This window comes from Triturus cristatus, chromosome 4_1, assembly GCF_964204655.1.
Source record: "Triturus cristatus chromosome 4_1, aTriCri1.1, whole genome shotgun sequence".
Lineage (NCBI taxonomy): Eukaryota > Metazoa > Chordata > Amphibia > Caudata > Salamandridae > Triturus > Triturus cristatus.
Genome location: NC_140585.1, coordinates 18701975 through 18720692, shown reverse-complemented (window position 1 = coordinate 18720692; position 18718 = coordinate 18701975). Strand labels below are relative to the sequence as shown.

Below are 18718 nucleotides of genomic sequence, written 5' to 3'. Positions count from 1 at the left end.
CCTCCTTCCTGACAGACCGCACTCAAAGGATCCAGATGGGTGACTGCATGTCCAATAGAGGGACACTAACCTGCGGAGTCCCACAGGGGTCAGCACTATCTCCACTTCTTTTCAATATCTATCTCAGACCTTCGGTGGGTTATGGACTGCCAGGTGTTCAACTACGCCGACGGCACGCAACTAATCCTGCAAATTGATAGCACCCCACAAGCCAACGCACATGTTCAAAATATCCTTAGATACATGGCCATTTGGATGACAGGTAACTCACTTAAAGTTAACCCAGACAAAACGGAGGTCCTAGCTATCACCACAAGAAACAACCCATGGACTGACCTCTTCTGGCCACAGGAGCTGGGAGACACACCGACTCCAGCTCCAGTCATAAAAAGCCTTGGCATTAAAATAGACCACAAACTCACACTGTCTAATCAAGTGTCCTCCATGCTTGGGAACTGCGTGTGCCTGCTGAGGCAGCTGAGGAAATTATCACCCCTCCTCTCATTTTCCACCACGCGGATGGTGTTGACCGCACTGATTATGTCTCGCCTAGATTATGGCAATGCGCTATATATTGGATTACCTGAGAGGCTGCTAGGCAAGCTGCAGGTAGCAATGAATGATGCAGCCAGGCTGAACTTCAAGGTCGAGAAAGCAAAAGACACACAATTGATGGACGGAATGCAGAACAAATCAAAACATTCTCCCCCAGTCAAGAGATCTGGGTTAAATCCATCATTCTTTTGCTCACCATGCCTCCCCAGTTTAGACCTGGCCATATGCAAATCAGTCTTAACCCTGTGCCTCATGGGAACAGTCCAGCCCGAACTGCCAAGCCAGGTCCTCCCTGGACCGGAAACAAGCATCCTAGGACCGGTTTCGGGGTTTCACCCCTCTTCAGCCAGGATAGCTTGATTCCAGTGGCACAGTGAGCCTGGGACCTACGGCTAGGCATAGCCGGCACACTTAGGGCGAGAAAGCAAAAGACACACAATTGAGGGACGGAATGCAGAACAAATCAAAACATTCTCCCCCAGTCAAGAGATCTGGGTTAAATCCATAATTCTTTTGCTCACCATGCCACCCCAGTTTAGACCTGGCCATATGCAAATCAGTCTTAACCCTGTGCCTCATGGGAACAGTCCAGCCCGAACTGCCAAGCCAGGTCCTCCCTGGACCGGAAACAAGCATCCTAGGACCGGTTTCGGGGTTTCACCCCTCTTCAGCCAGGATAGCTTGATTCCAGTGGCACAGTGAGCCTGGGACCTACGGCTAGGCATAGCCGGCACACTTAGGGCGAGAAAGCAAAAGACACACAATTGAGGGACGGAATGCAGAACAAATCAAAACATTCTCCCGCAGTCAAGAGATCTGGGTTAAATCCATCATTCTTTTGCTCACCATGCCACCCCAGTTTAGACCTGGCCATATGCAAATCAGTCTTAACCCTGTGCCTCATGGGAACAGTCCAGCCCGAACTGCCAAGCCAGGTCCTCCCTGGACCGGAAACAAGCATTCTAGGACCGGTTTCGGGGTTTCACCCCTCTTCAGCCAGGATAGCTTGATTCCAGTGGCACAGTGAGCCTGGGACCTACGGCTAGGCATAGCCGGCACACTTAGGGCGAGAAAGAAAAAGACACACAATTGAGGGACGGAATGCAGAACAAATCAAAACATTCTCCCGCAGTCAAGAGATCTGGGATAAATCCATCATTCTTTTGCTCACCATGCCACCCCAGACGGGCACGGGCCACACCTCTGCTGCAGCAGCTACATTGGTTCCCTTTCAAACAGCAAGCCAGATTCAAGGACCTCTGCTTTGCCCATAAGGCCCTTCATGGACAGGCCCCAGGATACATCAAGGAACGCTTAGGGAGATACGTTCCCGGTCATACCCTCTGGTCATCCGAGGGCAGCCGGTTGGCCTGTCCACGGTTCAACAAAACGACTAAAGGGGGTCAAGCCTTTTCGGTCTTGATCCTGCAGCTGTGGAACAAGCTACCAGGATACCTTCGGTTGGAAAAATCCCTCCTTCCCTTTAGGAAAAAACTGAAGACTTTCCTCTTCACAGAGGCCTGGACACAATGAACATGTTGACCTGGGGCTAACAATCACTCATCTGGGTGGGCCATAGCTACTCTATCTCAGCGCTTAGAGACCTGCCGGTATTAGGCGCTTTACAAATCCCAATTAACAATAACAGTAACTTCCTCTCAATTGAGTTCCAACCAACATCAAACCAACATGGAAATCAAACCAGATAGCTGTCTTAATCATTAATGACAGTGGGGGATAAGGCTAGAACCAGGAAAAAAACTAGCCTATCCCACTCCCCTCTTAGAAGAATTTAATAATGAACCATCGCACACAGTCACATACATTTTAAAAGTAGCGCGCAGCTATTCCCCAGGATCCCACCGTAGTCGCTTAAACACTAACAGCCTAATAACACAGTCATCTGTTCCCAGCTGGGCTAAAATACGGCAAACAATAACGACGGTGGGCACGCAGTGACGAGGGGCACCCAGCTTGAGAGCACCACTAGTCGACTCAACAAAAACCAGAATATGTATCTGGAGCATCAATGGTCTGGCGAATAAGATGGAGGATCCCGATACACTAAACTATTTCAAGACATTTGACCTGATATTACTCCAAGAAATCTGGGAAGAACACGAGATAGCCCTACGAGGATTCACATCACAAATTGTGCCAGCTACCAAAGGGTCAATCTTCAGTCATCGCTCAGGTGATCTGATGATATGCGCCCCAATACTCACAATAGGATCAATAGCTGAAATCAAGGCAATAATTGGAGCCCCAAGTGCTAAACAGGTAACAGCCATAACAAATAAAATCAGCATGGTAGACCGGACACTCATAATAATTAATATGTACATACATCCGAAGCATAGGCTTTAAGCGGCCAAAGTATTAGTTAACGAACTGGCAAGAATAATAGAAGAGTGGGACGCGGGGAACATAATGATGGCCGGCGATTTCAACCTCTACCTCTTCGGATCAGCTTTAGAAGACTAGCTAGCCTAGGATCTAAACACAGCATGGGGTATACCAAACCAAGCCCAACATTTTCAAATAAACAAACAAGATGTTCAATTCAACTGCTTAAAGACCTTGAACACCTGCACCTGAGGGTGTTGAACGGTCAATTTAAAAAGGATAATCCACTAGCACCAACTTATCACTCTTCAATCATCTCCTCTTACTTAGATTTCACCTTGGCAACTCTTCCCTTGTTCTACATCATTTAGAATGGGCGACAATGGACAAAGTGACCACCTGCCACAAGAAGCGATGCTAAGTGCAACCAGAGGGAATCACATGGAGGCAAAAGCGCCAGCACCAAACACACCTCGGATTTTAGACGAATAAGGTGTAAATGTAAATTGATACTTGTATAGTGCACTACTCACCCGCAAGGGTCTCAAGGCGCTTGTACGAATACTGCTGTGGAACCCATCCTGGCTTTCCCTGTGAGGTGTCCACTCCTGGGCACCCCCAAGGTGGAGGCCAGGCATCCTTAGCGTTGTGGGGGCCGTTGTGGAGATAAAGCAAGCTATTGCCCAGAGTTGCAGAGTGGGACTCCATGATTGGAATAGACACCGAGGCGAGAATTGTCAGGTCTGTGGAATTTTGAGCCCAAGACCCACCGAGGCGGGGAATTGAACCCTGGTCCCGGGCCAGACCTCTGCATCAGGGTCTGCCGCTCTAACCATTGAGCCACACTTCTCCACTAGGTGTAAGTTCGATAAGATAGAAGAACTATCCAATATTGGGAAGACACTCCTCCACCAAGAAAACAACCTGATAGCTAACCCAACAGAGGCCTGGGAGGTCTTCACAATGGATCTCGGAACAAACTTTGCTATGAGGACGGGGACCATCATGGGGAAACCAGTGGGTCGTTTGCCAGGGTAGGCAACCTCACCTGAGATAAAGAATCACAAATGCAAATTAAATCAAGAACTAAGACAGCTTTGCAAGATACCACAAAACATAGCCCTGCAATGCGAGCTGAGGAAATTGAAGGTAATATTAAAAAAGATGAACTGGGAAAAGAAAAGGCAAATGAACGAAGAATTTTAGGGGAAGAAACTACACGACTCGAAACTTAAAAACCATGCCATGTTCTGTCGGACAATCAATAGCCTTCAACGGCCAGCCCACAAGGAAATAAACTCACATATAACAGAAGTTGATTGGGCGCACTACGTGTACAACCACTTTAATGACAAAATTCAAGAGGGGAATACAGCTGGAGAAAAATGGCGGATCACCGAGAGGAATATGTGCGATATAAGTATAGATAGAACCAGACAAAGAACCAGCGAGGGAAGTAAATATGATGAGATCCTGCTTAACCTAAAGGACCATGGGGTGGAAGGGGCAGTGAGCCAAAAAACACTATAGAACAGTAATGGGAACAGCAATGAATCAACAGCATCACAGATTAAGTCACAAATATCCAAAGAGAAGCTGGAAGGAGCCCCAGGTCCAAACAGAATACCCCAATATTATACAAGCATGATGCAGAATTCTGGAGCAAAGCATTGGTACCAGTCTTCAAGGGCATACAGGAAACTGAAACAATCCCAGCATCTTTGAAAGGAGCAATAACTAGTCCAATCGATAAACAGGGCGAAAAGAGCATCCCAACAATAATCGACTCATCGCCCTTATTGACATAGAGGCAAAGTATTATGCAGGGTTAGTCCTAGAGGAATTAGCATCCTGGGCATCGTCAAAATGCCTTATCCCCGCAAACCAGACGGGGTTTTGCAAAGGACAGGGAACCACTACCAATATCTTGGTGCTAACTCTGCTGATGGATGCGGCCAAAGCAGCAAAGAGCTTGCTATTTTTATGTTTTATAAACTATAGCGCAACATTTGATCATGTAGACAGCGCCAAACTATGGCAGAAATTGGAAAAGTGGGGGATACCAAAGCCTCTTCTAAATCAGTTGATCCTATTACATACTGATGCCTGGGTTAAGATCAAGCTGGGAGCTAGAACGCACCTCTCAAGGTGAATCAACAACTCTAAAGGCCTAAAACAAGGATGTGTTCTAGCTCCCTTGCTTTTCAACCTCTTCTTAGCAGACCTTCCAGAGGAATTGGACAACTGTACATCACACACCCCACGTTTGGGAAAAATCTCGCAGTCCAATCTCCTATACACGGATGATTTGGTTTTAATAAGCCGGACCCCAATCGGCCTACAACACCTGCTGGATACCACCAATAACTTCTCACAACGTAATGCATTAAATATTAACTTAAAGAAAAAAACTATTATGACAGTGAACTACCATAAGACGAAGAAAATCATGTGGTACTTGGACAGGTGCAGCCTAGACCGTGTAACTAACTACGAGTACCTCGGAGTTTTACTTGATAGCAGAGGCTCGTATAAACCCCAAATGGAGGCCTTGCGTCGGAAGGGCACCATGAGCTATCTCGCAATGAAACTCCTGAAGAAAGCCCTACCAGACTGAACCTAGATCCCCTACTACAGGTGATTCGAGCAGGATTACAGCCAATGCTAACATATAGGAGCGAACCAATGCAAGGGAAAGATGCGATGGTCTTGGATAAAATAATTGGTAGCACATACAGAGCAATCTTTCAGCTACCAAACTATGTGTCACCAGCCCAAAGATGCCTAGAATCCGGTCTTCAGAAGCAATCAGGGAGAACCTTCCGGTAGGCCAATTTTTACGAATGCGGAAAAATTGTTCTGATCTCCAAGATTACAAGAAAAAGGCTTGAATACTCACAGGTAAACTGAAACAAAAAAAGTACCCTGTAAAGATCATTGAAAAAGCAAAAAAGAGAGCACGCAATACCCCGAAAGATGCCCATGAGAAGACACAACTGGGACAAATAATCTTTGTCACTACATACAACTCTTCTTCTAATGATGTAAAGAAAATAATTAACAAGAAATGGCCAATACTCACATCCAACAAACTCACCTATGAGAAACCCTTGTTCTCATTTAGAAGAAATAAAAGCCTGAAAGATACATTGGTACACACTGACACATATAAATCTAGAGATAACAACCAATTGACATTGTGGAACACTCCCTCAGTCACGGGACATTATCCTTGTGGAACATGTGTTCTCTGCCAATTCACTGAACATACTTAAATTCTTGATTTAGGCCTACATTCCCCATGGGAACAAAGGTCCCACACAAATTGTAATTCGGACTCAGTGATCTACCTCATCAAATGCCCATGTGACTTGTCCTATGTGGGCATGACAAGCCGAAAGGTTAAAATTCGTATCAGCGAACATAGGAGCACAATCAGACGTGCTGTAACAGCAACTAAACTCACAGCACACTATAGAGAGAAACAACATAAGGACACAGACATAAGATGAACAGTGACAGAAAAAGTGAAAGGCATTGGCAACCTGCAGAAGAAACTCTTGGATCGAGAGCAACGCTGGGTGTACCGTCTAAGAACTTATGAGGATAGCTTGAACGACTCCATTCCTTGGAGTCAACTAAACAAATGAAAGAAACATGATGTCCTTCGACTGCAATACCTACGAAATAGCCACCACTAGACCCAGGCTGATAAGAGTAATATCACCAAAAAGAAGACTACATCTCTTTTTTGTACCCAAGAATGCTCCCACAAAATTAAGACAAGTGAAGTAGTGGGGTCGGATTGGCCCACTTAGACTAACTATCTCAATAACTGTAATAGATTTGTACACACTCCAATTTCATTCAAACACCTACTTCCCTTAAGGCATCACAGATCCCATGAATCTAATTCTAATCAGATTTCCTGATTTAAATTCTATAAAACTCTATTATGCCTGGTACATAGATATTTTCATATGCCTATAATGCGGTCTAAATCGCGCAACAAGAAGATCGAATATGAATGAGACAGCGGTATAGAAATGAACACTATCTCTCTAGCGGTATACAGAACTACAAGATCCCGCTAAAAACTACAATGCCCAAGAATGTTACAAACGCATCGCGGTGCTCACGCAATGACACCGCAACGTAATTTTCGACTGCAGAGTGTGGGCGTTCTGTTTCCATCCGTAACTCTTCCCACCCTACCTTTCAATATTTAAACACCGATCCCCGGGGGCTCTGTGCACAAGCCGAGGACCGGTACCAATTAGGTATGAGAAGCGGGGTGATAACTTGAAACAAAGTAAGTACTATGCGCTGCGCACAAGCACACCATTTGTATATTTGACTTGGAAAAAAAGGATCGACTTCTTTTCATATCCCCATTATTAAGGGTTCTACTTGATCTCCTTTCTTCCACCTTTCAAAACTTTCTTAACAACGATAATTGCCATAGGACCACCCACAGTATTCTACCGGTCCTGTGCGGAGCGATTTACCTTTCCAAGCAGGGTAAGAACTGAATGAATGATTTTGAATACATTGAGTCGATGTGTGAGTGTTGAGGAACGCATTGAGTTGTTTGCACTTTTAATGTATACTGTTGGAGGGACAGACGCGGTTAGCTGTTTGTAGGGACTGAAACACGGTGTTGGTACACTGGAATGTACACATCCTAACACGCAGATAGTGTTAGCATGCGATTAACGTCACCACCACACTATAATCTGGCACATAGAATATGTGTGTTACAGAAAACGAGATGAGTGGCACACAAGGGGATGAGACTGGTGACATGGACGTGCACATAATTATGGCATCTTATATGTCTGGTCTCTACCACGCACAGATATGGTGAAAAGCACAACAGTAATACTGTATAAATGCTATTTTTAATTTTGTGGGTTGTCTGTCTTTGTCCTTTCTTATGTTCACAGATGGAGGATCACACATAACGGATAAATTATCTGTTACATGCACACGAGGAGCAGCTACTCTGCCCTCGCTTCATTGACAGGATAGGGACTCCCATCTCTGTCTCACCCAGGGGGGTATTCTTTGCCCTGAAGAAAGTCCAGGACCTATATGGCCAACCCAGGACTGAAACATGTTGGCACTAGGGTCTTAGGACCATAACACTCCTACGGACCCCTTTTAAGATTTTTTAACAACCCAGACAGACCCAAGAATAAAAGGGATACCGGGGGTCTGCCTGAGGTTTTTTAATCTTTAATCCCCCTAGTCTTCATTTATCAAAAGATCTCCCAACACTGTGGCTGAGCCCACCCCGACTTGTAGGCGTCGGGGTGACCCGATGATGAAGCATGACACCACTCGGGTGTGTGAGGGTAATTAAACAAAGAGTGTTTTCCTTCCTCCCACTCAGGTTGAGTTAGGTGCAACCTTACACTAGAGAGTCCCCCTTTTTTTCAGAGTTAGATAATCTGTTTTACTGACCACATGCTGGTTTATTGGGGTATTTTTTGTGGCTGAAATTCTGTCTTAGGGGGGCATACTTCGACTGAGAAACCTCTCAACCCTCCAGGTAAGGGGAGATTTCCCTAAAACCTTTTTGTACATATTTTTTACCAATCCTCCCTCACCTGCTACCCTGGCAATGAACTAGAAGAACAGTCCTGCCGTCTTTGTGGAACAGGAAAAGAGGACCTAGTGCACATTAATTGCAAATGCCCATGCGTGATGGACATTAGACATGCTTCACTTCGACCAATATTCAACCAGAAGGGCATTAGGACCTGCAGGCAGACCGTAAAATTGTACATTAACCCAGAAGAGATACAGCTAAACTGTGGACTTACTCAATATTTTGACATAGTGGATGAAAGACTCAAGCACAAGCCACAAGCGACTGGAGAATAGTAAGCAGCTGGACTACTTTTAATCAACACTTTAACAGACCAAACTACATGTGGGTTTGCCTGTCCAATCCATGTTTACACCCTGAAGGACAAGAACTTTATCTATCTTTTACACACTTCAAGAGGCTTGAATAGACAATAAAACTGTGACTTGATATGACCTCTACTGCTAGTATAATATTAACAAGCTTAATATGAAAGACTGTATTTTAAAATTCAAGGTATAATTCAACATAAGGATCATTTAAAGTATGTTTAAAGCTCAGGTTGTTTTAAATTGTGAGTTTTAATTAACTGAACAATACATTACTATGAGAGGGGAGAGTCCCAAAAATCACATTGAAGTTCTTCCAGAATCCACCACCTTCATATCCTCGTCTCTAACAATATTCGCTGCATGCTCCACATCTGCAGATCCGCTGTACAACACGAGATTGCTGACTCAATTAACAACTTCAGCCTTGACTTTGGGATCCCAACAGAAACCTGGCTCAATTATACCTTTCAATCGATGTAAGATTTTCTGATTCCTCCAAATTATAGTATCATACCCTCCAACGAGGAAGACAAAACGAGGCGCAGAGTAACTGTGGTCCACAAAATAACTATTCCCTGCAAATAATTTGGACCATAAGTTTGCCCTGTTCTCCAGTGCATCAAAATAGACATTAAAGCCTCAACACCAAACCTAAAAAAATCAACATGATCTACCTTCAACCCAGCGACAAAAAAACTTTAACTGAACATTGCATTGACTTTAACACTATCGACTCCTTCCTCACGGATGAGTTTACTCAATAGTCTATGAAACCCACACATATTAAAGAGGCTATTCCTGACCTGATACTTGATGGGAAGGTTCTCATACACACCTCAGATGTTATTCCTGTGCACCGGTCTTATCACTATCAAATTCCATTTGACCGTCCATCTCCACATCAATAACCATTGTCAACCTAGAAGATGTAAAAGCCGTGACACTAGAGTCTTCTCTAAATCACAGACTTACCCATCCTAATACATAGTAGGACACAAATCCTGCAACCAATCTTTTAAACAACACACTTACTGCAATCATGGATGATGTAGCCCTCCTCAAAGAGAATTGAGCCCGAATACTGAGCATAAACCTGTGGTGTATGGGTGGCCTTTATGGAGAAAGGCATCATCTCTGACTTATTGAGTGATCTTGGTGCCAAAATCAGTCTAGGACAAATCTTGAACTCCCCCACAGGTCAAGATTCACCAAAACATGTCTTGGAAGCCAAATCAGAGTCCTTAGGACCCAAGGTGATATTGCCAAAAGTAGATTCAAAAGCTTTTTGAGGTTGTCATGGTGTTGACAAAGCCCAGAGTTTTCCTGATAATACTGGATCCTGACATGAAGAGTGAAGACTTTTCCCACTTTTTCGACACCAAGATCTAACATATTGAAGCTTTGAGTCTTATGACACCCAAAAGTCTTGCAGTCAAATCATCAGTAAATCACCCAACAACTGGTCAATTTTCAGGGACCTCTCATAGCCTGGGCGCTGTCATCTTATCTCCAAACTCGAGCCTTCTATTCACTTCCTTAGATCCCTTCCCACACACATGTTCTCATGCCCCACGGGGCCCATCTCATTTATTATTCTCTACCCCAGGGGTTATTTCCTGATTGATTGAAAATAAGTTAACTCTTCCCACTACTAATGTTCTACTTGTGACCTAAATAACCATTGCTTACCTTATGACCTCCTCCCGAGCGAAAACCTTTCAAAGGTGTCAATGTGCAATTGAACCAATTGATGAAAGTGAACAGTCTGTTCTACAAGTTCCAGTCTGGGCTCAGAGCTGCTCAAGGTACAGAGACCATTGTGCAAATGTTGATGGTGCTCTCAGAATCTTGGAAAGTGTTGACTCATGCCTTCTGATTCTCCTTGATCTCTTACTAGCTGTTTTTGACTCTATCAATCCTGAAATCCTCACCCACACTCCAAACGTTTACATAGGTTTCGGAGAAACAGTACTACAGTGGTTGTCATCTTTACTAGGGAATCGTTTGCATGTGGTGAAGATTGAGCCTGCAGCTGTTCATCAGGGCATCCCACAAGGATCTGTGCTAGCTCCCACTCTGTTTCATCTTTAGTCCAACCACTAGGAGCTCTCTTAAAGTACTCTGGTTTACCCCACCACCAGTATGCTACCGATACCCAACTGTACTTGAAGGATTCATCCTTCACTGACATATCTCTTTCAGACAAACCTCTCTTATGGGATTAAACTCTTCCTTCCTGAGCAAGACCTGAGGAAACATCCAAGCTTTAATCCTTTCCAGGCATGACCATGAGAAAGTCGCTCTTCCCAGCATCCCTAACACTCATCTAGCCCCCTTCAAAGCCATACTGAGTGCTGCTGCTCGCTTGGCCTCAGGATCTGGTTGCTTCCACCACATCTCCCGTGCCCTGTCATCTCTAGGCTGGCTTCCTAACAAAGGCAGAAGTTTGCGGCTTCCTAACAAAGGGAGATCCATGAGGCTTCCTAACAAAGGCAGATCCATGCGGCTTCTAACAATGGCAGATCCATTCGGCTTGCTAACAAAGTCAGATTCATGCAGCTTCCTAACAAAAGAAGACCCATGTGACTTCCTAACAAAGGCATTTTCATGCGACTTCCTAACAAATGCAGGTTCATGTTCAATATGTCCTCCATTCTTCATAAGATTTTATAAGCCGATCCATCTCGTTACTTTGCCAACAAACTGAAGCTATGTGATTGCACTTGTCCACCTCAGAACACTGACCTTCACCTTGAAGTCCCCAAATTTGACAAAATGGGCATTCTAAATAATTCCCTCTCGGGCTGTGACCCTAAACTTTAAAACTTCTTTGTCCCTCACATCCAGACCATTTCCTCACATCCAGGTTTCAAGAAACTACCGAGAGACAAACTACTTATTTAATTGTTCACAATCACCTCTCGGCCAATTTGGGGCTGGAGTTTCAGTTGATTAAATGTGCAGGATATTGTTTGAAACTGGCTGAATTTCTTTGCACGTGCCTATATTCTCTAATTTTACAGACACCTTGTAACCTTAATTTATCAATCTCTGCTGTTCTTTAGAGTCTTTCCCCCCCTGTTTGCTATCTTTTCATTTTTATATTCAACTTTTCTTTGTTCACTTTTAGCCAGAGATGTTGTAAGGAATGTGCAAAGTGGGCAATAGCCCAGGGCCACCACCCTTCAAGGGGCCCCTGGGAAGTGAGTTTTCCCCTAGTTTCTCCAATTGACCACTGTCTATCCTATTTCTCTATCTAATCTAAATCCCTCTCTCTCTGCCTACCTCTACCTTTGACTCGGTCTCTCTACCTTCTATCATTGTATGGATTTTTTTGGGTCCTGAGCAAGATATATTTCAACTTTTTTATGTGACCAGGTTAAAGTTTAACTTAAAACGTATTACTGTTTGGCTTCATTCAGGCTTGAATTTAGCAGGAAATAGGTAGTAAAATTCTAATGTATTATGAACAGGAGCTGCAGGCTGGACAAATGCACTAACCTGGAGGAGCCATAGGCCGAATGTGTGTGCTCACATGGAGGGGCTGCAGGCTTGGCATGTGCACTCAACTGGAGGGCCTGAAGGCTGAATAAATGCACTTACCTTGAGGAGCCACAGGCTGGATGTATGCATTCACCATGAGGGGCTGAATGCTGGGCACATGTACTTACTTGGAGATGCTGCAGCCTGGACACTTGCACTCAGCTGGAGGGGCTGCAGGCTGGACACATGCACTCACCTGGTGGGGCTGCAGGCTGGACATGTGCACTCACGTGGAGGGGCTGCAGGTTGGATACGTGCACTTACCTCACCTGGCGGAGCTGGCAGTGGATGGACCCGTGCACTCACCTAGAGGGGCTGCAGGCTGGACACATGCTGCCACCCATAGGGGCTGCAGGCTGAACAAGTGCACTCATCTGGAGGAGCGATGGGCCGGCATGTGCACTCACTTGGAGGGGTTGCAGGATGGACACGTGCACTCACCTGGAAGGACTGCAGGCCTTATACCTGCACTCACCTGGAAGTTCTGTGGACTGGACACGTGCACTCACCTGGAGAGGCTGCAGGCTGGAACGCGTAGACTCACCTGGAGGGGCTGCAGGCTGGACATGTGCACTCACCTTGAGGGGCAGTGAGCCGGACACATGAACTCACCTGGAGGGGCCCTGGGCTTGACACGTGCACTCACCTGGAGGGGCTGCAGGCTGGACACATGGTGTCACCCAGAGGGGCTGCAGGCTGGACACGTGCACTCACCTTGAGGGGCAGTGAGCCGGACACATGAACTCACCTGGAGGGGCTGCAAGCTGGACACATTTACTCACCTGGAGGAGCTGCAGGCTGGACACATGCACTCACCTGGAGCGGCTGCAGGCTGGACACATGCACTCATCTGAAAGGGGTCAATGGGCCAGATAAGTGTACTCACCTGGAGGGACTGCAGGCCTGATATGTGCACTCACCCTGAGGGGCCATAGGCTGGACTTGTGCACTCACCTGGAGAGGCTGCAGGCTGGACACCTGCACTCACCTTGATGGGCCATAGGCTGGACACATGCACTCACCTGGAGGGGATGTAAGCCGGACACATGCACTCACCTGGAGAGGCTGCAGGCTGGACACATGGTGTCACCCAGAGGGGCTGCAGGCTGAACTCGCGCACCCACCTGGAGGAGGCATGGGCTGAACATGTGCACTCAATTGGAGGGGCTGCAGGATGGACACGTAGACTCACCTGGAGTAACTGCGGGCCTGATATGTGCACTCACCAGACGTGCCGTGGGCTGGACACGTGCACTCACCTAGAGGGGCTGGCTGCAGGCTTGACACATAGACTTACCTGGAGGGGCTGCAGGCTGGACACGTCAGGATGGAAACATGCATTCACATGGAAAGGCTGCAGGCTGGACATGTGCACTCAGCTGGAGGGGCTGCAGGCTGGACACATGCACTCAGCTGGAGGGGCTGCAGGCTGGGCACATGCACTCACCTGGAGTCCAAGATTGGCTCTAGAACCTAGATGGACTCAATTGCAAACCTACCATCATTGAATCCACTAAATCTCTTGGAATAACACTGGACAAGAGTCTAAAGTACATGAGAGCTCACATCAGTGGTGCCACACGCAGTGCGGCATTCCAACTCAGATTACTGAAGAGATTGAAACCATTTCTACCAACTTCAGACCTAAACAAGCAGTACCATCACTTGTGGTTTCCAAAATAGAATTCCGGTGCGGCGACCCTGTCAGGTCTACCTAGAGCGAGAACAGCTCCACTCAGAACGACTCTTATTGCTGCAGCGAGACTGGTAACAGGAACTAGACACTTTGACCACATCACCCCATCGCTGAGGTATCTAGGCTGGCTTCGCCTCGACGCAAGAACGCAACTGAATATTGCCTGCCTCACACACAACGCACTACATTTTAAAGAACCAAGTTACATGGCAGAAAGAAAAGCGACTCTCCGGTGGCAGCCGCTACCTAAGAAGTGCTAACTCTCTCAGGCTGGAACCTCCAAGATTCAGAAAACTAAAAACGTACACAGGCTCCTTCTCTGGGGCGGCGCCAAGGACCTGGAACCTCTTACCACCCAGGGTGCGTTTAAACCCATTGACTCTTTTTTCAAAAAAGAGCTGAAAAAGATCCTAATGAATAGATTTGTGGCACAGGCTCTCGGGGAGCCCCACCCCAGGGCGCAAAGGACGTCACAATGGCAGCAATCTCGCGTTTAGTCAGAAGCGCGTCGTTTACAGGAGAACCAGCGGGAACACGGCCACCCTGGGTCCCTGGATCTGAACAGTTCAGAGCGCAGCAAATACCCAACTTGAAGATGCTGGATCAATGTGGACTCACGGAATATTAACGGAAAGACGGTTATTGAATGTGATATCTGCTTCTGTGGCTCTTTACTTTTGATGTACCTGTCTATACCTATCATCGTGTTCATTCAACCCTATGTACAGCGCTCTGATGCCCTAGCTAGGGTCATGTGCGCGCTTCATAAAACACTGTAAATAAATAAATAAATAGAGAGGCTGCAAGCTGGACACGTGCACTGACCTGGAGGGGCTGCACGTCTAATGAGTGCACACACCTTGAGGGGCCAGTGGCTACACACGTACACTCACTTGGCGAGGCTGCAGGGTGGACACGTGCACTCACCTGGAGGGGATGTAGGCCGGACACGTGCACTCACCTGGGGGATGTAGGCCGGACACGTGCTCTCACCTTGAGGAGATGTAGGCTGGACACGTGCACTCACCTAGAGGGGATGTAGGCCGGACACGTGCACTCACCAGGAGGGGATGTAGGCTGGACACGTGCACTCACCTGGGGGATGTAGGCCGGACACGTGCACTCACCTGGAGGGGCTGCCGGTGGGACACGTGCACTCACCTGGGGGATGTAGGCCGGACACGTGCACTCACCTGGAAGATCTTCAGGCAGGACATGTGCACTCACCTGGAGGGGCTGCCGGCGGGACACGTGCACTCACCTGGAGGGGCTGCCGGCGGGACACGTGCACTCACCTGGAGGGGCTGACGGCGGGACACGTGCACTCACCTGGAGGGGCTGACGGCGGGACACGTGCACTCACCTAGAGGAGATGTAGGCTGGACACGTGCACTCACCTGGAAGATCTGCAGGCAGGACACGTGCACTCACCTGGAGGGGCTGCCGGTGGGACACGTGCACTCACCTGGGGGGATGTAGGCCGGACAAGTGCACTCACCTGGAAGATCTGCAGGCAGGACACGTGCACTCACCTGGAGGGGCTGCCGGTGGGACACGTGCACTCACCTGGAGGGGCTGCCGGCAGGACATGTGCACTCACCTGGAGGGGCTGCCGGTGGGACACGTGCACTCACCTGGAGGGGCTGCCGGCAGGACATGTGCACTCACCTGGAGGGGCTGCAGGCGGGACACGTGCACTCACCTGGATGGGCTGCCGGCGGGACACGTGCACTCACCTGGAGAGGCTGCTGGCAGGACATGTGCACTCACCTGGAGGGGCTGCAGGCGGGGCAGGTGCACTCACCTGGAGGGGCTGCCGGCGGGACACGTGCACTCACCTGGAGGGGCTGCCGGCGGGACACGTGCACTCACCTGGAGGGGCTGCCGGCGGAACACGTGCACTCACCTGGAGGGGCTGCAGGCGGGACACGTGCACTCACCTGGAGGGGCTGCAGGCGGGACAGCTGGAGTAGAAGTCTGTGAACCGAAGTCCCCCTTTGGCCAACTTGTCCAAGTTGGGCGTCACTGAGGTTGGGTGGCCGTAGCACCCCAGGTCGCCGTACCCCAAATCATCAGCAAAAAGCAGCAGAATGTTTGGTAGACTGCTGTCCAGACACAGCCCCCCCTGAGCGAGCAGGAGCAGGGGGAGCACGGAGAGGGGAGCCATTGTCCAGAGCCTACAAGAATGTCCCTACTACCCCTGCCTGAGCCTCGTCCAACAGGGCACTCCCGCTCTCCAGGCTCAGTGACCCCTGACCCAGAGAGGTCAATGGGGAACCTTCAAACTCAACCCAGAGCCTGTCCCTACAAGAGCGTCCCTACTACCCCTGCCTCGCGGAGCCTGTCACAACAGGACACTAACTGTGTCCAGGCTCAGTGACCCCGGCTCAATGACCCCGGCTCAGTGACCCCTGACCCAGAGTGCTATGGGGAACCCTCAACCCAGAGCCTGCCCCTACAAGAGCGTCCCTACTACACCTGCCTGAGCCTCGTCCAACAGGACACTCACTCTGTGCAGGCTCAGTGACCCCCGGCTCAGTGACCCCGGCTCAGTGACCCCTGACCCAGAGTTCTATGGGGAACCCTCAACCCAGAGCCTGCCCCTACAAGAGCGTCCCTACTACCCCTGCCTCGCGGAGCCTGTCACAACAGGACACTCACTCTGTGCAGGCTCAGTGACCCCGGCTCAGTGACCCCTGACCCAGAGTTCTATGAGGAACCCTCAACCCAGAGACTGCCCCTACAAGAGCGTCCCTACTTCCCCTGCCTCACGGAGCCTGTCACAACAGGACACTCACTCTGTGCAGGCTCAGTGACCCCGGCTCAGTGACCCCTGACCCAGAGTTCTATGAGGAACCCTCAACCCAGAGACTGCCCCTACAAGAGCGTCCCTACTACCCCTGCCTCACGGAGCCTGTCACAACAGGACACTCACTCTGTGCAGGCTCAGTGACCCCCGGATCAGTGACCCCGGCTCAGTGACTCCTGACCCAGAGTTCTATGGGGAACCCTCAATCCAGAGCCTGCCCCTACAAGCGCGTCCCTACTACCCCTGCCTCGCGGAGCCTGTCACAACAGGACACTCACTCTGTGCAGGCTCAGTGACCCCGGCTCAGTGACCCCGGCTCAGTGACTCCTGACCCAGAGTTCTATGGGGAACCCTCAACCCAGAGACTGCCCCTACAAGAGCGTCCCTACTACCCCTGCCTCGCGGAGCCTGTCACAACAGGACACTCACTCTGTGCAGGCTCAGTGACCCCGGCTCAGTGACCCCTGACCCAGAGTTCTATGAGGAACCCTCAATCCAGAGCCTGCCCCTACAAGAGCGTCCCTACTTCCCCTGCCTCACGGAGCCTGTCACAACAGGACACTCACTCTGTGCAGGCTCAGTGACCCCGGCTCAGTGACCCCGGCTCAGTGACTACGGATCAGAGACTCCTGACCCAGAGAGTTCTATGGGGAACCTTCGAACTCACCCCTCTACCAGAACTTTCACTGCCCTCTTAACCCCCCGCACACTTTCCTTATTCTTCGCCCTCCTCACTGTGCTCTTACTTCTACTCCCCCCTCCCTCCCCCGACCCACTCTCCCTCCCTCCCCCTCGGTATCTGTAACCTCTGCCTCGCTGGCCCCTCGTCTCCTGTGTGTCTCTCCCCCCGCACAAGTTTCCCCTCTCACCGCCTCGGTCTCTCAGGCCCTCCCTCCTATTCTCATCCCGATCTAAGGGCTCTCTCCGGCTCTCAAGGTCTCCCTCTCCCCGTCTCTCCCTCTCTGCCTCGCCCCTCTCTCCCTCTCTCTCTTGCGCTCCGTCTGCCTCTCACTCCCTTCCGGGTGCGCGCTCCGCTCCTCCTGCTTGTGTTTCGCTTTCCTATTTGACTGATGGTGCTTTTCATATATATGTATGCCAACCCCTCCCCTGCGGCCAGGGCACTCGCACCCTGCCTTGTTTGAGTTACCCGTGCCCTCACTGGCTCACTCCCCACCCTCTTAGCCTAGGTACCCTCGCGCCCCCCCCCCCCCCCTTTGGGTTTCCCCGTGTCCGCACTCCCCACCCTCTGAGCTCCGCCCCCCCTCCCCGGCCTGTTTGTGTTTCCCAAGTCATCCTCACCACCCTCCTCCCTCTTGGAGCCACATTTACACCTGCTGCTGACTCTGCTCCAGCGCCTCGAGTCTGAGCACCTAGCGCTACACAACAGTGTGCCTTTGGACTGGCTGCGCCGGTGGGGGCCGGGGGCAGAGGAGCCCCCCCCCGTGGTCGGGACCCACACCCTCAGCAGCCCCCCCCCCCGTCTGCCCCTGCACACGCCTCCCACACACACTTCTTCCTGGTTTCTTGGCGCTGACTGGTGTCGGCCTTTCAGGGCTGCCGGACTGGTTGAACGAGCCACGGAGCAGGGGGTGTTACTGGTGTTTGCACAAGCAACCGGATATGAGCATGCCTGCTTCGCCACACGTTTATCATTACTAGCTGGCAGGGTTTCCATGCAAACTACTAAGGGGCATATTAACAAGGGCTTTATCTCCGCTTTTTTCTCTTTTAAAGCCAAAAAAGTGGAGGTAAAACGTTCGCCCAAATTACAAGAGGGTGCTAACATGCTTTATCGCATGTTGGCACCCTTTTTCCCTACGCCTCCCTTTGCATCTCTAATGAGA

General features: G+C 49.3%; 1 protein-coding gene across 1 annotated transcript in view; it reads right to left on the bottom strand.

Moving 5' to 3' along the window:
- The window catches only part of LOC146839328 (arylsulfatase A-like), a 179685-nt gene extending 162072 nt beyond the window's left edge, over positions 1–17613 (bottom strand). Inside the window, exon 1 of the mRNA XM_085651342.1 lies at positions 16006–17613. Within this exon, the coding sequence (XP_085507468.1) occupies positions 16006–16232 (227 nt within the window). The 5' untranslated portion in view covers positions 16233–17613. The remainder of the gene's footprint in view (positions 1–16005) is intronic.
- Between the last annotated feature and the right edge of the window lie 1105 nt (positions 17614–18718).